General features: G+C 37.5%; 1 protein-coding gene across 1 annotated transcript in view; it reads right to left on the bottom strand.

Moving 5' to 3' along the window:
• Nucleotides 1-22,048, bottom strand: part of tmem132e (transmembrane protein 132E) — a 155,617-nt gene that overhangs the window by 66,663 nt on the left and 66,906 nt on the right. Inside the window, exon 3 of the mRNA XM_088012438.1 lies at nucleotides 7,668-7,808. Coding sequence (XP_087868564.1) covers nucleotides 7,668-7,808 — 141 coding nt within the window. The remainder of the gene's footprint in view (nucleotides 1-7,667; nucleotides 7,809-22,048) is intronic.

Here is a 22,048-nt window from a genome sequence, read left to right as displayed (position 1 = left end):
ACTGGACGGAAGCCGATTTCACCCGTTTTTTTCTCCTTTATGCATGAAACCAGTGAGCTTTGGTTTGGTTCACCTTATCTACTCGTTTAAAGAAGTTGTCAAACCGTAAATGAACCAATGATTGGTTTTAAATGCAAAGATCTTTTTGTCGATAAACAATCAGCGCTCTTTAATCCTGGTTCAGTTTTAAGTCTGTCCCTCTCACCTTTAGAGTCCCACCAACTGAAAATCCTGCAGGTTTTCTGCAACCTGTGCAAACCGATTTCAGATTTTCAGTTTAACTTTATTTAAATGGAAAAAATATATCCACTGTTCATATATATAAATAAGTACACAAAAAAGCTGAAACACATCAATATTTTACCTTGCTTATCTCTAGCATGTTCAGATATTAAACCTTGTAAATTATAGTTGCTAAATTAAATAATTTCTGAATTCCAGAAGGAAAACTTTGTTCAATGCTTAATAAATTATGTCCAGTATTTCATATGCACAATGTTATTAAATTTTAAAGTACTTGAATAAAAAGTGCATGAGTTGGTTCACATTATCACTTTATTAATAGGCATAATAGCTTCTTTTTGTGACTTTCTGAGCAATATGACAACTACTGCATCAATGAGGAATATTTACATGTATTATGTTTTATTTTAAACAATAATCCAATAGTTGTAGCATTTTTATTTCTAAAATATTCAATATGAGGCTTCCAACTCAGTTTGTTGCCCAGAATGACACCTAAGACATTTTGGTGTCTCATAAACTGTCGATTTCAACTCTATCTTTGCAGCTTTTTGTTGTTTCCTTTTCGATTCCAACTCCATCTTCGTAGCGTTTTCTCATTTCCTTGCAACAGGCACAAAAAAAAAACCCTCCCGTTTGTTCATCTCATTTTTACTATCGCAAAACACGCTGGTGATACAGAAGCAACGAAAGCCGACCTGTTATCAAAAGCCTGCGCGCCGGTCCTGTAATCCCCGGGTTCAAGAAGCCTAACATTAAACTGTCTCGCCGGTTGTGAAGGGGCAAATTAATTCCCTCTCCGCTCCTGATGGGAGTCGTTCCGCCCAGACGTCACCTTTCGCCGAGAGTGAAGCGCCCGCTGTCTGCTCGCTCACAAAAGCAGGAGCCCGCCCCCTGAATTTGGCGTGTGAGGCTTTTAATGAAAGCGAGATCAAACTCCGTATGATCCTCCGCCTACACCGGGTTCCTCTCCCTGGAACATCGTGATGAGATCTCTGCCTATTTGTCTCGACATCACTCACTGAAAACAAACACCCCTGTCTGTCTGTGAGTCAGTGGAGCTGTCATGAACGCGGCCCACCGGAGGGGAGGCAGCGCAGGTACAGTCGCTCCATATGAGGCCGACTGGCTGTAAGCTGGGAGGGAGAGACAGAGGGCTCCTCTATCCAGGTGAAGAGCTCCTGAATCAGCATGAAAATGATTCCTGCTGCAGGCCGACTTAAACATCCAGGAGAGCACTCACACCAACCCTGTTTAGTCCACTTTAATCCAACTAAGCCTGTCATGGTAAATTTCCCCTCGTATTTATTGTGATAAATGATGACATTGTTTTAAAACTACTTTCTGGTTCCAGTTCAAAGACCAATAAACTTTAATTTTGTAAAGAACAGAAGAACAGATAACACTAGAACTTGGGGATATTGTAAAAATCCAAAATAAAACACAACAAAACAATAAATACACAGCAAAAAAATACAAAATCTTACCAAGTATTTCTGTCTAGTTTCTCATGCAAATATCGTAGTTCACTTGAAGTAAGACAAAACTAACTCAGAAGTAGCTATTCAGAAAGATATAGGAGCTTCTTTTAAACTAATAATTTATTACTATTGTGAGACTCGTGACCTTTAAGTAAATAACTCTTGCTGTTATTTAAAAAGTTTTTCAATTTCTTAAACAGTCTGTTTGCTCTTCATTAACATAAAAAAATGCTAGACTTTCTTTAGGTTACTCTAGTCAGCTGTACATTTCTTTTAATGCTGCTTTTAAAATGTCAGAGTTATTTTCTCAGGTTACCCCAGTCTCTCTTATATATATATATATATATATATATATATATATATATATATATATACACACACACACACATTTCTGGACATCTCTGGACATCTCAGTCCAGAAATGTGCAGTTCTAGGCACAGCCAAGATACTGCGCAGAACCCTCAAGCTCCCAGGCCTCTGGTAGAGGACCCGAGCTCAGAGGATGAAAGAAGACCACCCACGGAGGGTGAGAGGGGAATTTTATATATATATATATATATATATATATATATATATATATATATATATATATACACACGTTTCCTCTTCCTCTTGTTCCTTTGCTAAGTTTTCCCACTGAGGGACAATAAGTGATATTTCTTTTCTATTATGTGCAATAATCTCCATTTCCTCCAATAAATTAACCTGCCTCACTGTGTCCTCTCCACTACAATCAGATTTGATAAGTGATGAATAAACAAATTTATATTCAACCTATGGGGGAAGAAAAAGAAAGATAACTTCATAGCAAAGGCCAGAAGGAACCAACATGATTCAAGAAAGCAGAGCTCTGTTCCCATTAGGTTAACGATGTACATTGTGTAGAGGACAAAGTGTGTATATTAAAAAGCAGGGCTTGGGGGTTTTTCAGAGCAGAGGGGAGGATTTCATACTTTGATCAGAGGTCTGTTTGAACTGATTTAAAGGGAGAGTTCAATGGATCAAAGAAGCTGCAGGCCGACAACAGCAGGAGAATAAAAACGATGTATGCAGAGGTTAAAATGGTTCAACAAAGAAAATGGAGCTCTTAAATAGACCATAATATGCTCAGTTATGAACCTGTTTAACAACCTTTTCTCTTCTACTTGAGTGTTTTTTGCTTCTGAGGTTCTTCTGATGTCTACACTGAAGATTCACGTTTAAAATAATCTTAATCTCCCCTACAGCAGTGATGATGGCAAAATCTGGCAAATTTAACCTGCTAGCAGGCCGGGCTATGAGAATCTGTGTTCAGTTACGAGAATGCAGTCATGATGTTAGCAGAATAAAGATGAATTTTATCAGAAAATAAGTCATAAAATTTTTTGGGAAAAAAACTGTTTTAGTCATAGCCATACACCATTAAAGTTAACCTGATGGTATATGAATCCAAAGTCCACATAAGTAAAAGCTGTAAAACGTGCCTGTCAAACAAGATGGCGGCTCAGGGGATGGTGACATCACTCTGAACTATGGAAACCGAAGGAGTGCGTTGGTGAAAGAAAAAAAAAAAAACAGAAAACCACTATTTTCCAAAAATAAAATCTTCAAAAAACAAAAATTACATTAATTGAGCATTAGATTTTTGTTTGGATGTTTTTTTGAAAAGCACTCATCTTTTTTAAAGAAGCTAAATTAGGCCATTTTCAGTCATGTTTTAAATCCTCAAAACAGACATTGTGGACGTCCAAATGAGCAAATTGTGCTGTTTTAAAAGAGACATTTTCTCTGTTTCAGATTTCCTGAGTGGTTGGCAGTCAGTACCAGCATTTTACAAAATGACTTTTTATCTGTTATCCTACTGAGTTCTTAAAGCAAAAAATAAATAAATAAAAAAAATCCCAGAATCTTATTAAATGATCGACTTTTTCTTTGCGCATGTTGCAACGACGATATTACCAGGCTGTTTTGGAGAGCATTATTTATCCCAAGCCCACTGACAGCGATCAATAATGCATTTGTTCATGCGGTGTTACCAAGCAGCTGCTATTACAGAATGAGATTGTTCCAGGTGGATGGGTACAGGAAAAGACAAAGTACGCTGGACAGTTCCAGCACTTAAGTAAAGTTTAACTGAAAAAAAAGAGGAGGGATTGTAGAAAAATAAGTGAAGAGTAAAGATGGAGAGGATGATGAAAGAATTAGCAGAAGGTAGAACTAAAACTTTCACTTCACTTAGTCATAAGTGACTGTAAAGCTGCATTAACGCTGCCATAGGTTTATATTTTAACCTTAATTAGATTGAAGTTTAATTTAAACTGGTGGATGAATGTGTATTTAACGAGGGGGGAGCCGAGATGGACCCAAACAAATCAGAATCAGTTTTATTAGCACAGAGTGTTTTCACACACAAGGAGTCTGACTTCAGCTTCAAGGACTTGCTTCGTACCGACATTAATTAACTAATCAACTTAGATTTGAATTTCTTTTAGCAAGCATGATAAAAAAACAACATATTGTACAACTTCAGAATATATGGGGACTATGATGAGGAAAATGTAATACAAATAATTCAGATCAAAATCACAGGTCAGGTGTGAGAAAAAAAAATAATTATTACATTTACTTAATTTTGAAGCATTAGCTTTAGAGACAAATGCTAAATATAAAAAAATATTCAATTCCTTCCAATTCTTGATAAATCCTTCCATACATGAATTCCATACAGACGGTGGAGTCCGACAACGACAGGCGCTTAAATTCCATAACAAAAGTATGTTTTTATCTTTTTAAAAAAAAATCCTTTTTTATTTCCAAAATCTGTCTCTTTTTTACTGTTTATTCAAAGTCCCATGCTCTTTTTATTTTGCTTTTTTAATTATGTAAAGGACCTTGAAATGCCTTGCTGCTAAAATGTGCTATACAAATAAAATTTGATTGATTGATTGACTGAATTCATTTCATACATCTCCATTCCTCTGGACCTTATTTTGCCACCTCCTCATAATGTTATTTTTTTAAAAACTGTGTGCTACTTTTGTTTTATGAAAACTATTTCTATTCTAATAACTGCACAGATCTCTACATTATAATCATGTACAGTATATCATTATTACTTTCATTGTTAATCTTTTATATATTCTTTTGGAACTTTTGGTGTGAACCTATGTATTTGATGCTATTACACCTGAATTTCCCCTCTGTGGATTTATAAAAAAATATTTCTACTATATTTTTTAATAAGTGTACAGTATTATTTTCCTATGCTGTAAATTTGCTCGGCACAGTTTCTTATTCATTTATGTTTTTATGTCTTTACACTGAATATGCATCCTTTTATTTTCTATATTATATTTTTACATATTTCTATTCTAAAGTACATGAATGCTTTATGCTACAATGGGTGTGAATGTACCAAGACTACACAAGAAAGATTATAGAAATTATTTCAAAGTTCTCCTGGACTATTTTGCCACAAAGTCCATCCACATTTTTAAGCAAAGACTGTTAACAAATTTTTACATGGAAATATCAAAAGGAATTGGTCATTGTATCTTCTTTAAAGTAATTTCCAGTCAGCTTGATTTGAATAAAACATCAAAACCTGATTTGTTTCATGAACTTTGGTCGTTTACCTTTCAGGTTCACACAGACCTGCTTTAGTTTTTGACTAAATGCAGTCTGACACATGGTTCCTCCATCCACGCTTGACCCCTACTGGACATTTCCCACATGTTGACAGGGCGGCAAAGATTACAGACACGGGTCACCAAATATGGCAGGAAAGGTGTAAACAAGAGAGAAATGGTGGGCCTTTTTCTGTTTCTTCCGGCGACTCCTCTTCCGGCCATAAGGGCGTCCGCGGGGATGCTGGTATGTGGAGCAGCCGCGGCTAATGTCTCCAGTCAAACTCCCATTGCTTCGGTTCTTAATGAACCGAACGCACTGCAAAGTTTGATAGATGGTTGCTAATTTTTAGTTGCTTCCCCTCAGTGGCTGGAGCTCAGAGGTGAAGGAAACCTTTGCTCTTGTAAAGCCCCAGGAGTAAAACGTGATGGATGTTCTCTCTGTGTGTGTTTTTAGAAGGAATTATTTACCTGAATTCAACACCACAATAAAACCACTGATATTTGAAGAAATGTTTCACATAGAGCTGTTCTGAATCAGATAAAATGTAAAAATAAAAACACGTATCCAAGAAAGTTTATTAGTATTTTAATGGGACTAAATGGAACGAAACCTCAATTCTGATAGGCCAGTTTAAAAGCTGTACAGTCAGTTTAAATACATTTTTTCATTAAGCCCACATTTTTGTATTAATGTGTTTTTGTTTTTAACTGATGTGATTTAATATTCTAATCTTAAATGTTGTGTTTTCATTAGCTGTAGGAAGAAAATCATAATAAATGTGATTAGATACGTTTCACTTACTGAATTAAGTTACTAAAATAAATCAATGGTTTCAATATTATTCTATTTTATTGAATGTGTGTTATTTATAATATTTTGACCAAAATCTGTGCTCATAATTTTGTTCTGCAAATAACCAATAGACAACCTGTGATACAGTGGCACCCTGGGCAAACAGCCATATAGTCCTTTAAAAAAAAAAAAGAAAAAAAGAAAAGCAACACTGGTAACCAAACTGTCTTGCAAAACATAGATAATCTAAAAAAAGGAAGCTGATACTAAAAATAATGTAGCTACATATTGTAGTTTATTCAGCCTCTTCATTTTTTTAGAAAATTATTGGTTTGTAAAATAATGCCTTATTTTGTGTCATTTTATTGTAACATCGTAAATTTACCAAAATAAAGCTAATCTGATTTTATTTGTTTCTCTGGCAAAAGTTAATTTTTAATCAAATTCACTTCACTTTCCCTCATGAACAAATAATTTAACATAACATTTAAAGAATCCAAGAAAATATCTACAGGTTAGGGTTAAATTAAACTATTTAATCAGACTGATCACATTCTCTGCTGCACTCCAACCAATTAAAATGCAAGAAGAACTTATCTGATTTTTTTCTGCAGTAGAAAGCAGGTAATGTAGTCTGTCAGTACTCAACATCTACTAAGGGAAACTTGCTCCACTACACATCCATATAAGTAGTATCAAACTTGTTCAGAGGAGAACTGACAGATAAGATGTCATTTATTTTCTAGGTTTTGGGTGCCCCACCCCTTTCCAATGCCACCCGGGGCAACTGCCCATAGCACCCATGTCAAAAACTGCCACTGTGTGAAGGTTTTTATAAAATTTTTAAGAAAATGTGTTATTGTCTCAGACTAGCATGTCTGATGATCCTCAGTTTTCCATTATTTAATATTCAGGAAGGTTTAAAGGAAGTCATTTTGTTCTTGTTTCTCTCCATTCATTTCCTTTGGAACTCGTGCAATGAGGCGACAGTGGCTTGTCCTCATCCAGCCGAGTGACCGGTGTAATTTGTGCATGTGAAATGTCAAGCTCATACTATAGATGTTTACACTCAGATTAGTGACGCAATACAAGAAAACTGAAAAATTTTCAACTTATGTTGCTGTCATGGAAAACCTTCACCTTTTGCTGTCGTTTGTCATTCCTCGTGTATCGAATCATAGCGTGCTGCTTGAACTGGGTAACCCTCCCATGGAGAAAGGCTGTTAGGTCAAGATAGTAGTTCAATTAATCTGCGCTATGTCATATTAACGGAATAACATTTTTATATTAATTGCATGTAAGCGCATTAATGTTGACAGTCCTAGTTTTTAGCTTTGCCCTATGAAATACTGTCTGCACTTTGTCAGCCAGTGCCTGGTCCTAAAGAAGTATTTTACTACTAAAAAAATGGTGGGAACTTTCCCAACTTCACTATAACCAATGGTTTATGACATATTTATTGACCTTGAGTCTCTTATTAGGACAAATATGAGTGTATTTGTGTGAGAGGAGCTTGGGAGAGTGCAGACACTTTGACTTACCCCTGCTTCACTGCCTTGTTCTTGCTCACGTTGATGGTGGTGATGGAATGCTTGGCGCCGGGCTGCACCTCCCAGTCTACCTTCCACTGAGCATGCTTGGACTTGGTCTGCAGCAGGTTCACCCCTTTCTTCGCTTTGACCCTGCGAGGAAACGGCAGGGGAGGAAAAAGAACGGCACCAGTCAGTTTTATTACAGGGTATGATTTATGTGGCGGGTCGAGGGTGAGCGCCCCCTGTGCTTGCAGCGGACCTCCACCTTGTGTTGCATCACAGCAAAAGCAATTCCACAGATGAATCAGCTGTAGAGATGAATGGAGACGGCAGAGCGGTGATGCATGAGGCCGGTGGGCTGGGACCAGTGCATGTCAGGCTGTTCGCCAACGCTTCCACAACCCCCAAACAGAAGCCACTGGGCATTTCTACATTATTAACAAGCAACATATGAAGGCTCTATTCATATGCCGGGTGGACTTGTGTGTCATTGCACCTGCATCGCAATTTTTTTTCTTTCCAATTTCAATCATTTGAGTTTCTGACGCTAAAATATGATATTCTGTTCTTGGGAAATGTTGCTTCTCTAACCTTCGGCTCCATGGGGAGAATCTCCTGTAGAGGGAAGTCAAGGTTAAAGAGAGGACATGGTTGATATTTTTCCTCAAACATCCTACAGAAGTGAGAATGTTTGAAACTTCCAGAATTGACACTAAAATCGACCAAACCTTGAATGGAACAGATTGAACACTGAATATTTTACTGGCATAAGGGACGCTTGTTTTATTTAATTAAAACCAAATTCGCTTCACTGTACAGCTAAAACATATTATGTAAAGAGGAGATTCATGATTTATGTGAAACGTATATTTCAACTTGAAATAATAATAATAAACAAACTTTATTTTTGCACATAGCCAGCCCTGGTTTAAGGATAATAAGTGCAGAAAAGTAACAGTATGTTACTGTGCATCTCCACGCCACCTATAATTATGCTTACCAATCTAAATACAAGCAAAGACATGCATGCATGGATGCACACACCAATTTACATAAGAACCAACATATGCTGCACATTCAGTAGTTTGCAGTGTCTGGAGAGTCCTCTTACACAACATAAAACCACAGAGCGCATACTTACAAACAAGCTTTATGTAACCACATTAACCTGCAAAACCTTCAGAAATTCAAATGGACGCCAAAAACTATACATGTTATATCAGCCTGCACTGAAAGGGAACTGAAAGGTGGAGCGGGAATGCTATGTTTGTAAATACTTTTATTAAAAGGAGTAGACGCCTTGCATCCACAAATGTATCAATCCGTTACAGTATCATGTGTTCAGGCTTGATGTTTATTTTTGCGATTAATAATCATCCGAACACAGCGGTGGTTAACTAGCTAATTTAAACATCTGCACTACTGATGATCTGCCAGAGTGTTGGTTTGTGGGTTGCCTCTGTTTTTTTTAACTGAATCAAAACATTTAATTCTGCAGCACACCTACATGTTAAGATAGTCAAAGTCAAGCTAGCATATTTGACCTACTTCCCTCTCCCTTGCTATCGTTTTTAATTAAAAACTTTTCCAGGTCTTGTTATCCAGATCAGTGGTCCCCAACCTTTTTATTACCGTGGACAGGTCACGACTTGGAAATGTTGCTGTAGCTCGGGGGGCGGGGAACTAAAACAAGAAACTAAAACAGGAAACTAAAACAACTGATTTCATTTTTTTCTATGAACGAATTTAACATTCAAATATTTAATTGTGTACAAAAAGAATTATTTGACCATATGCTTAAATAGGTTTGTTTGTGTGTAGTTATATAGTATTTAGTCTATCTGATACTCTGTAATAATTACTTAAGGAGTAATTTATTTAATTGTGAGAATAGTGTCACTCCTCAGTATTTAATTTAACTAGTGAATTATTTGTGTCAATGTTTAATTCGTTTTCTTCTACAGATTTACTCTACTAGGTCACAAAGTTGTTTTTCATGTAAATTTACTTCATCAGTAGATGATGAATAATTTTGGCTCAAGCTATTTTTTTGGGGATGTTTTTGCTTCTGTTTTAGGTAGTAAGAACTGGGGGCTTATTAAGACCCTAAATACCAAATACCACACACCATAAACATAGCAGGAAGGTGTTATTTTTATTTCTTTGTTTGTTTGTTTATCTTTTACACAGGTTGTCATGGGGTTGACATTTAGGAGCAGCTAAATTGCATCCTGAAAGCTGGTGACGTAAGAACAGAGGGGAATCCCAAACAGCTGACATGTTGTGCAACAGAGTCCGGTGGATATCGGAGATGATATGTGAAAATGTTTATTATTATATGTAAAGGTCATTATTATATATGTTTATTATGTTTATTCAGTTAAAAATGTTAAGTATGAAAAAACATAGTCACCTCCAAATTATAGTGCAGCAAATAAAGCGGCTGCTCCCGTTGTCCTTTATCCACCACCTTTTCTTTTTGTTACGTCTTTTATCTCTTAAAATGACTCCACAAACTATCACTATTGCTTCTACATCCGTGTTTGGTTACTTTAAATTCCTGTATGCTATGTTGGGGGTTTTACTGGATTGTCCTCTGGAATCACGATGTTTGTGACTGAAATCGGTTCGTGTGGTGTGTTGCTCCTGCCTTGTGGCTGAACACGAACCGATCGAACCTGTTGTACTTTTATCAGCTCTGTGGTCACAGAGGTTTGGAGAATCGGCCGATAATTCATAAATCCTGCCATCTAAACCACTGCTTGGTCTCTAAGTGGCGAAGCAGTTTGAAGCTTCATTGCCTCATTAGCAGCCGGTCGCCGCATGTTACACAGAGCGGCTTGTAATGTGGGACTCACCTACCGGTCCGGGATAAATCCATTCTCCTGTCTCTTTTCTGGGCCTTTTCCCCTTGGCAAAGAAACTTTCCAAAGACACCTGATCTGTTTCTTACTCATTTTGCTGCTTGTGGGCTCAGCATTGGCACGTAAATAACCGAGAGAATCCGGTTAACGGATTTTCAAAAGAAAAGATCCTCCAGATTCAAATAATACATAAAATGGAAATATTTAATTATTTCTTGTGCAGCCCAGTACCAATTGGTCCACGGACTGGTACTGGTCTGCGGCCCGGGGATTGGGGACCGGTACCAACTGTTGATAAGTGGTAGAAAAATGATCTTTTATTCACTATGCGAACATTTAAGAGCATTATGCATTATGTTGTCAACCTGACAACATAAACCAATGGTAGTCATCGTCAACAGTTTATTACCCTCCAACAGGGAGCTTGAGAGCGGGATCTTCTGCATGTGACGTCACATTGCAACGTGTTTGGATTTTTTTTTATATTAACTTGAGGACTTCTGTTTTTCTCGTACTCCCATGATTACTGCTATTCTTAACATCCTTTAGTTTAGCCTTCTGTAGTCATTGGTGAGACTTCCTTGTATCGGCCACATCCTCAGTCCGTCAGTAGTTCTAGCCTTAAACATAAATTGTTGCCATCTTCCTGATGTATTCCAGAATCTTTGCTGTTTCGTCGTCTGACTGACTAGCATGTAATCTCAGAATGTAGAACTTGAGGTTTTTTTTCTTGTATCACTGGCTGTTTCTTTTGGCCAGGCTGTTATACCAGCAGGGCTGCTGACTTGCACTGCATACATACTGATGGACTGAACTCCAGGACCTACCCTCACTCTGTAAGGATTTGGTTGTGGCTGATTTCATTGTGACAGAAACTATTTCACCTCATTTCTCTGTCTAAGTATCTATCGACTGTTCATACACACACAGCGCAGGCCATCCTGGGTAGATACAAAAAAAAAAAAAAAAAAGAAAAACACACAGCTTTAGCACCAGCTGGAGAAGGAGCTTGTGGTCTTTTACCAAAGACAACAGCTAGAATCTGACACCACCACGGTTTGTCTACATTTTGTGAAGAAGGAAGCTGTGTTCAGTGTCTTCCTCAGAGGTTTTGGTAGTTTCCTTCAGTGGTTCTTGATGCAACGCCACCACAGACAAGGAGGTGAAAAGGTTTTCCAAAGGGTTTGGTTTGTTTGACTCGGTGAAAGACTCAGAGTGAAAGAAAACCGGAGCAGCTGGAAATGTAACAAATGTTGCAATTTTAGTCCCTACACTAACCGAGTCGACTGGATTAGCAGGTGGGAAAACACCCATAATTTATGACCATCTTTTTACAGGTTTCCAGTGATATTTTGACTGTGCTGTGGTACTGTATTTATTTCTGGTGCTCAACACGTATAAGGGCGTGAAATATTTAGCGTCCTCCACGTATTCACTTTCTCATTCAAGTCTGGACTTTAGATAGGAATCTCCAAAACATCAATTTAATCACCAGCTGGAAGAAACATGTTTGTATAATTAACATTTATGACGGGTTTGAATAATTTTGAGCATAGCTGCATGAAACACACATGGATGAAACTCAGTTTTAGAATTTCTCTATAAAAATAAGTTGAAAGCTAATCTTGTATAGAAACGAAGATGCGAAGATGCTTTGAGAGTCGTACGCCATATATATGCATATAAAATAAGTAAACGAAACAACTTTTTATATTGATCAACTTTCTTTACATCAGTAACAGCAATCAGGAACATTCATAATTTATGTTCTTTTCAGTTATAGTTAATTTTGTTTGTTGATGTAGCTACAATTGTTTTAATTTTTTGTTGTAGTTATGCAATTGATAAAGTATATTTAGCAGTATATCTACTCAATATTTTAAGTGTAAATTTGTTAACTAAATGTTAGTTTTAATTTTTTAAGTTCCACTTAACATATTTGCTGCTCGTAATGTCTCAACACAGCCCCCAAAAAACATTACTTAAATTCTTTTTAAGCCTTTTTTTAAGGTTTCAGCCAGATAATATTCTTTACTTCTGCATATTATCCCCTACATAAATCGCTTCACATCAGGTTATTCATGTTCTTCCAAGAGAGAAAGTCATACCAACTGCAAAATTAACAAAATCCACAGTTAATTTTAAGAAAGTCTTTGTTTCTTCTCTTTAAAGGCTCGTGAAGCAGAAATCATACTTTCAAAGCTTTATTTCACTCCTTGTTTTGTTCTTTCATCAAATCCTCCACATTAGAAAATGCAGTAATTATCTGATACGGCACGTCAGGCGGAGATAAAAGAGAAATATGTAACGTTTACACAAGAATCTTGATCAAGCCTGTTGCCTTTGATGTGGGTTGAAAAGGAGAAACGTAATACCCTCAGACGATCGCTAAATGAGGTGACCCATTTGCTGCTTGATAAGTGCAGCTTGTAAAAAAAATACAGATCAAAAAAGATGATAATTACACATTATTGTAAGGCATAACCATTTCCCTACGCTGCTCCTGGGTTAGGGTGCTACCCCAATGAATAATAGTTGTATTTGTATTCATTACCTGCTTTCATCAGCAGCTTATAAAAGCCACTACATATTCATCATCATCTTTTGAGAGCGGCTGCGGAGAAGCAAAGCTTTTAATCAGACGGCCCTTTTCACAGACTCCGCTTCACTTTTGAACCACAAATGAGAGGGGATGGAGCGCTCCCTGTGGGACCACCACGTGAACCAGGCTCCCCGCGGGACTGCGTTAATGCTGATTAATGAAAGAGCATGGCTAATGTACGAGCCGAGCAGCGGCGGGCGGCGAAAACACACGCCCAGATTCTCAGAAGCTCGGCGAGTCCTGCCGGGCGGAAAGGCAGCATGAGCCACTTCAGCTGTTACTTACTCATTCCAGGCAGACGCCTTCTGCCATGGCAACAGCCATTAGGCCCGAGTCGGCTGACGGACTGCTAAACAGCAGAGCTTCTGGACCAGACATTCCAGGCCGGATTTCTGAGCTGCCTCGTGAATCCCCCTGGAGTTAGAAGATTTTCTGTTTTGTTCTGTTGACCACAACACACCTTGATCCCTGATTGAAGCTGCTGCTGCTGCTGCTGCTGCTCAAGCTATTTAGTTTTCTGTTAGCCAAGGAAAGGTCTGAAAAATGTCAACAAACATGATGCATTCTGGAGGAATTTTTTAAACTATTCATCCATCTTTCCATTTGTCAATCCATCCATCCAGCTATCCCTCCATCCATCCTCCCTTTTATCCATCCATCACCCTTCATTCTTTTATCCATTCTTCTTTCCCTATATCCAACCAGCCATCATTCCTTCTTTTTATCCATTCATCCACCTATCCTTCTGTTTCTCCATCCATCCATTCTTTCATGAGACCATTTCCATCCCTCCCTTCCATCCTTAAATCTGTCCATCCATCTGATCCTAAAATGAAACAAGCATCCATCCCTTCATTTATCCATCCATCCTTGGTCTTTTTGTAGATCTGTTTCAGAGGTTAAGGGTTGGGATGGAAACCCTGGAATCCTTCTCCTTAGCAACGAACTCTGCATGTTTTTTCAGGCCAGAAATAACATTTTATTCCTCTTCAGTGTTTCTGGGTCTGCCCTTCTCGTCTTTTAGAATCTTATTCTTCTGTTTATGATTCATATCTCATGACTATAGGTAAGGTTAGAATGTACATTAAACTACCCTTAAGTTAAACTTATTTTTACACAAAAGATGTTCTTCCTCATCAGGATGAACATGCTTTCCGTTGCTAAGCGTTCCCCATTTTCCCTCATTTGAAGTCTGTTGCCTTCCATGTAAATCCATTTCTGACACTTGCTGCAGGAAATCCTGGCAACTGTCTTTCCACCCTGCAATTTAATCTAACTGGCAGCTTTTAATAAATAAAATATGCAAACCAGTATTAAATCAAATCACAGCTTTTAAGTCTTTAATTATTTCTTAATGGCCCTTTAAAAGAGCACTCGTCTAAGGCGTTTAGAAATAATGACTCAAGTGGGACACAAGTTGAACACTGGACATTTTTTTTGTGAAAAGAAAAAAAAAAGTTCACTTTAGAACGTTTTGACTCTGTAAAAATAGTACGCATGTTTAATAATCTGTTAACTGGAAAGTTCATTTTCACAGGGCCATTAGAGACACAGAACTTCAAACCAAAGTGACTGTCAGTGAGCTCATTGGCTGCATGCAAGGAAAAATTATGTTCGATCATGGTTGCAATTTAGAAAGAAAATCTCCATTCAGTCATCTGGAAAACAAAATTATCTCATATTTTACAGGTTTTTTGGACATTGATTCATGTTCACACAAGAAACAGGAAGACCGAGCAGAGACCTCCCCATCACATGCACTAATTTTCACTGCCTGTTTTGGTGGGTTTTAAATATTAATTGGAATTTAGTGTGAGAATGATAAATGAAAATTCTTGTCTCATCATGATAAATGATAAACAATAAGCAGTAAATGCCGACCCCTAATTCAAACCTCTCAAGTGACTTTTTTTTTTCCCCAAAAAAGCAACTATCGACAAATCCAGCAACTTTTTTCTGTTATTGGAGACTTTATGGCATTGTCCTGCAGCAAACTACCTGCAGTCAGAGGTAGTTTGCTGAGGACGGATTCCTCTCTGTTACCATGCTGAAAATAAATTACACATGCAAAGCTGAGAAACATGACCAATCAACGCCCTGTATTCCAACTCCTGATTTGTCATAGTGTGTCTGTGTGAGATGGTTTTATATCCGAACACAGCACCGTGAGACACAGACATCAATCAAGCTGTGCCATTATAACCAACAAGAAAATTCAGCTGTGGTACTCACCATTCAACCCAAAGAGGGCAGCACTGAGACAGCTTTTGTCCAAATATTTCAGAAGTAAACACATTTACAAAGAAAAATGTCAAAATTAGGAAAGAAACAAACAGATAACACCTTTAAGAACACATTTCGACTGTCTATCAGCAAAAGAAACCATTGATTTAGGAGTTAGTTACACTTTTAAGTCGGCTGCGTGATATTTTGTGTTTAGGTTGTTTCTTTTCAAAAAAAGGTGAACATATAGTGATTAATCAGTGAGATTTAGTCTCTCCATTTCTAACCTCCTTTCAGTGAATCCCAGTATTAGCAAAGCATCTGTTTTCTACCATCTTCTGTTTTAAGGCTCAACATCAAACTTGTCCTTCCTAAAAGCGTCCACAGTTTCCTTGGCCCTGCAAAACCCGTAACTCACCACAGATGGCAACTCTTCAGCGACAAATATGTCTTCCACCTTGGAACACAAGCAGCAATTTTATCAATCATCTCAAACACTTTGATATCTGTGCTGTTCATCTTCATGGGTGAACAGCTTTGAGGTTTTCTCGGCAAAATAACAGAGACATGCAGCTGGAAAGCCAAACAAGATGAGGGAGTCTGCCAAGAACAAGCTTTATTTGTTCATTTATGATTAAAAAAAATAGGAGCTGGAGAATTCATTGTGTTCACTCAGTGGGCTAAATGTTCTTGGTGATTAAAAGAGACCAAAGCAGCAAAAAAAAAAAAGTTCAGAAACAAAAAGCCAAAGTTCAAAAGTTCACATCTGTGTTTTTCAGTTAAATAAGTTGTGCTTTGCCTTTGGAGCTGTAATTAAAAAGCAACAAAAGTCACTATTTCCAGATTTCTGTAAATCAGGTGTGTCCAAATGTTCTGGACCACATTTTATAGTCCAACGTTTATTGTTAGTTTTTTGTAGGAAAGGAATGTAATTCATCATAGATCCAAAACATAAAACGGATTTTGGAGGGTTTATGTCTTAAAAGAAAGGCGTCTAGTTTTCAAATTCTCTTTTGCTCGATTTAATACATTTATTTTCAGTTATATGTTCTCACTTTCTTTTAAAATGCTTGCTATATTTAGACAAATTTTGTGAATTACATAAAAACTAATTTGGGTGCATTTAAGATGGTTTTTCTGTAACCATAATTACAATAAGTAGGAATGTGGCTCTACTTATAAAATGATTGGATATCAAAAGAAAAATACTTTGATTTGTACTTCAGTTTTATCCATTATATGAAAATTATGTCGATAATTATTTCTCTTGGATTTAAAAATAAGAAGTCAACCACCTGTTTTTGTTTCTTGGTAAAGTGCATTGATATGACATTTGTTGCGAAGTGGCACTATAGAAATAAACTCAACTGAATTTAATTGAGCTATTGGATGGATCAAAGTCACATCAGTTTTGAACTGTAGTTGGGGGCCACAAAAACTCAGTCCAAAGTCCACAAATGGCCCCTGAGCCGCACTTTGTACAACCCTGCTGTAAATGCTAATGAGATTGGAGCCACTGTGGGAAAAAAATGACCAATTTTAATATAAAATGCTAAAGGTTAGATAAAAACTAATTAAATGAAGGATAATATCATACAGAAGAATGAATAGATGACAAAAACCAACTCAGATAATAGTTCTTTATGCAGACCTCTTAGGCTTTCAGTCCAAATGTAAAACACGAAATGCTCTTTTAAATTTCAAGACAAAGAGGACACATGTCCAGGGGAGGGTTGGTCCTCTATTGGGTCTGTGTGTCCTGTTTTCTAGCAGCAGATTTAGTTTTATCTGCATACAAATTATAATGTCCTTATTCATTATGTAATGGTCTCTCAACCACAGAGCAGTCTGATGGGGAAATAATGTCTGAGAGCTGCAGCTACAGAAACAATATGTGCTTCATGAGCAAGTTTTATCTTTTCATAGCAGAATATCAATAGCTCACATTTTTCAAAGTCAAATTCTCAGCAGCCAATAACCCAAGCATGAGGCAAGCTCCGCCTTCGCATCTCTGCTATTCATCAACTAAACCATTACATGCCCAACAATCTTGTCAAGGCAAAGAACGGAGACTTCAAAATTCTTGTTTCTGTGGATGTTGGCTTCTGTGGTAGCGCCAAGATTGTTTCCACTGTAACTAATAATGCATAATAAAGTAAATTTGATGTTTTAACTATTAAAAAAGGCAGTTTCAAAGTTTTTTTTCTAGAGGGTGTCTCAACTATTTGGGGATATTCTAACTCCTGGGAATACCAGGGGTCCACTGCACTCCAATAGCCTCAACAGTCACAACATCTCAATCCAGTACAGAGGATTAAATCCCATCATGTTAACATGGACCATTGTTAAATTAATGAATTCATGTCAGAACTAATAAGTGCGTCTCTGCAGGCATGGTGTATCAATTAAAGCAGCCAGTGATTTAATAATCCACTAAAGTAGCAACGTGCATAGATGGTAATTTTTTTGCAAGCACGAAACTTTGGCCCAATGAGACCTTGAATGTAAAATCAAGCACTTGTAAGCATACCACAAGCTGTTTTAAATAAGCCAAGTAACAGCTGATGTTACAGCTTGTTAAAGTCCTCAGTCGGTCATAAGGACCATAAAAGCAGAACGTCCAGTATAGTTCAGTGCTACATGCCTAAACATGGGTATTATCTTTCTGTTTCATCACAAGGCTTCACAGCCAGCCTCCACGTGTGACAGATAGACACCGGGGAAGGACTTCTTTTTTCCTCTGGATTCACCACCAGCTGCTATCAAACATTTCCTCACTGTGACTTTGAACTACATAGATGTTCCCTCTGCACTCTTGGAGCAAAGCTCAGGCTCCCTAACCCACAGGGCCGAGTTATGATGTATAGCCATGTCTCTACTAAATTATAAATCTTAGCTGAAACACCTCAACACTGAATATAAAATTCAGAATCAAATCTTTTGTGCTTTATTAGCAACGGTGGACGTTTCAGAAAATGTAACGACTTAAGGATGAAGTGTACTGTAGGTGGCTAATTAAAGTATCTACTGCTCTGCTTTTCATTTGGCCATGATGTCTTATAGACAAGGCAGGAACATAGTAAAAATTTCCTTAGAGATTCCAAAACAAGTTAAAATATCAAGCCGCTTTTCTAATTGAACATATGGTCTATTCAAAGGCTGCTGTCCGTCTGGCTTGGCACTCACCAAGCAGCTGGATTCTTCCCATAAAAACAAACAAAAGGAAATAGTATCATTTGAACACTGCAAAAACAAAGTATATCTCAGTAATATCTTTGTATACCTAAAATAAGACAAAAACTAATTAACAAGTATCTTTACATCAATATAGGAGCTTGTTTTAAAGCAAGAATTCCTTGATATTGATGAGGGAATAATTCACTTAAACCAAGCTTTTATATTTTGCTGAAAAATTATTTGAAAGGTAGTTTTGCTAATTTCAAATGTAGCATGATATTTGCACTAGAGGCTAAACCAAAATATTTTGTCAGAGTTTGAATTTTTGCAGTGCAGCTAGGAAGCTGCAAGGCCCCAGAACAACAGTGAAGACGGATCACAGCAAAGATTTAATCTAAAGCTTCCTGCTGTGAGGTGGCAGTTGCAAACGTTAAACTTTCAAGATGTTTTATTAATTTCCTTCCCAGAACGCCAGAACTGCCAAAAACGTCTTTGCCCGTTGGGATTCGCTTTGCAGAGAAATTCCTAAGGGAACGTACCAGGTGTGTTACAAGCGAGAGAGGGATTTGGGAGATGGTTTTTTGAGCAGCTGAAGGTCAGAGTTACTCTCGGCATATTAAATAATGTTTCCCCAACAGTAACATGTTAAATATGTATTTTTGCCAATGGAAAGCAACATTAAACAGCTGAACTACAATGAATGTTTTAGTTTTATTCTGCAGCAGGAAGTACGATTCATACAGAAGCAGGGTTTGGAGGTTACCATGGAGATCATCAAGTGTAATTAGAGAACCTTAGTGTCATCACTTACATAAAGTCCAAATTTCATTGGACAGTTTTTCACTACTTTTAGGTTATTTATTTTGTGGGCCATGTGGAATTTTTTTTCCCCTTGAAAAAAACATCATATTGCCATGCATAGCCCTGTTGCTGGACAATAAATTTTCACAGAAGTTATCATGATAAATGATAATGTTATTTTGAGATTATTTTCAAGAAATATTTTGATGTCATAATAATAATAATAATGTAATTACACCCTGCCAAAGCTGTATAAACTTTAATTTCTTGCAAACACTCAACACTGGAAGACATTTTAAATATCCAAAACAAAATGACAAATAAAATGTAAACTGAAGTCTCTGTAAACAAAACTGTCCTTGAAAAAAGGGAGTGGGCTGTTGAGGCCAAAGCTGACTGGTTAATGAAGGATCTGTATTAATCTACGGCTTATTTGTCTGCAGAAAGATATAAGGCAAAGATAAACTCAAGACTTTTTAGCACATTTTTATTGACATTTTAAATATGATTTAAGACCAACTTCACGATAAGAAGAAACGGAAAAAAGAAAACGGCATCAGTGGTGACATCTCACCCAAGATGTTTAGTTTACAGTAAAACATGATGTCTTGTTCCAGCAGAAAAGTTTCAGATTTTGAAAAGCTTTCCAGAAGTGAAGAAAACTAAAAAAAAAAACACACAAATGGCACACAACTGTTACTGTATGTTTGGTGTTTAGTCACAGTGCTCAAAGTCCACATACCTCCGTCTTAAAGCTGCAGCAGGTAACTTTTATAAAAGTATGTTTTTTTTTACATATTTGTTAAAATAATCACTGTGCGGTGACAGATAATCTGTGAAAAACAAGAACATGTGGTCCTACTGCCATCTGCAGAAATGTACCGGACCCAGTCACAGAAAGTCAATAGAATGAATATCTTTCCACTGTTTATTATTCTCAAGTAAGCGCCGCTCACACCCTCCCCTACACAGCACATACCATCTTCGTGAATTAGTTAGAAGGTCCTTGACTCTCAAAATATTTAGACCCAGCTAAAAACAAAATGGTTCTTTTTAGCTGTATGTATGGCAAGAGAAAATACTTTAGCTATAGTTCTTTACTAATTTAATTATATTTCTCTTGCATTTCACTTGTTTTATCTTGTGAAATGGAATGTGGAATGTTTTTAACCTCTGTTTTTAAACTGTAAAGCACTTTTAATTATCTTGTACATGAAATTTGCAATACAAATAAATTTGCCTCGGTATACTTTACTGTTGTTCAAGCTCAATATTGCTGCAGTTGTGCTAACGGCAGAGAAGTGACCAAACCTGTTAATCTGCCATAATCAGTAGATAAACACCACATTGCTAAAAAAAACAAAACAAAAAAAAACAACAGATCCCTTTTATTCACAGCAATATGCAGTCAGACAGATTTAGAGTCAGTTATATGAATTCCAGTCTGTTTCCTGATTGGACATAGGAAGAAATGTTCAGTTTCTAGAACTTCTTTTTACTAGATATGGCTGATCAAGCTCAAAATCAGCCAATTTCTGAATGCATTTCCAGCCAGAAATCATTTCAGGAGCGGCTCAGATTCCAGAAGTATTGCGCCATAGATAAATGCACATTTTCCGCATTAAACTACAGCAGCAGTTGTATTTAAACATTTGCACTCTGAAAGTTTAGCGTTTGTTTTCGCCTGAACTGCTTTCCCAATGGAATCCCCACAGATTGGCTCCACTGCTGCTCAGCTGAATCTAATTTTCAGTGGTAACTAATGAAAAGTCAGAATGCCACTATGGGGCTCTGCTAAAGGATTGCATCATCATTTGTACTGATAGCAGTGAGCAAGTGAGGGAATACGTCTGACAGGGTAAAATGATTGTAATGCTTTTAGATTAAACAAAGATTTGTCACCGTGTTGGGTATGTGATGCAACCATCATATGCGTTTGCAGACCCACCAAAATCAACTGCAGTGTTTGTTTCATGGGGGTTTTTGATCATCAAATGGACCAGGAGCTCCTTCCAATCTGTCAGCCCAGACAGATTGAGCTGTGGTATCTGGTGTTCACAAGTGGCTTGTTACTCTGCCGACCGGGACGCAGCGTAAACACACGTTTGATCGCGGATGGCTGTGACAACGGTTCACCAAACGCTTGTCGTGCCGTCACCGGTGAAAGCAACACTGATGGATGGAGTCGGGCGTCACCGCTGTCCCTTAAGTGATGAGCAGATGAAAGCAGAAACGTAAATAAACAACTGAAATGTCAGCACTCGGATGTCTCAGAGGCATTAGCTGCACTCGGTTTTACATTGCAGCAGAAAAGAGACGGCCCCCTTCCACATAACAGGCTAAATTTGGCCAGCAAAGCCTTTCTGTGGCTCCGATGAGGGGCCACTTTACAAACTGTTTTTGCCACTTTGTGTTATTGCAGATGCAACCAGTTCCATTCCTTGTAAGCATGCATTATTTAAAATAAGTGCAGATTTCTTTCTGTCCTTGGTGTTGTATTTGAGGAGCTTTTATGTCTGCAATGACATCGGATTCCTCTAATGCACAAACTTTCAGCATGGGTTGTGTTTTTTCACATCTGCAGGAGCAACTTTAAAAGCAGAACCAGTTTTTTACTTGTTTGGGAAACTTTATGGACCTATTTAATCAACCATGCATCTCCAACAAACTGCTTCCATTTGCCCCTGACCATGCAGTTTCCTACAGACGAATACGCCACCTGT

This window comes from Poecilia mexicana, unplaced genomic scaffold, assembly GCF_051168715.1.
Source record: "Poecilia mexicana isolate PSO_F unplaced genomic scaffold, ASM5116871v1 scaffold_14, whole genome shotgun sequence".
Classification (NCBI taxonomy): domain Eukaryota; kingdom Metazoa; phylum Chordata; class Actinopteri; order Cyprinodontiformes; family Poeciliidae; genus Poecilia; species Poecilia mexicana.
The sequence above is the reverse complement of the archived record's forward strand: the minus strand, read 5'-3'. Positions and strand labels throughout refer to the sequence as shown.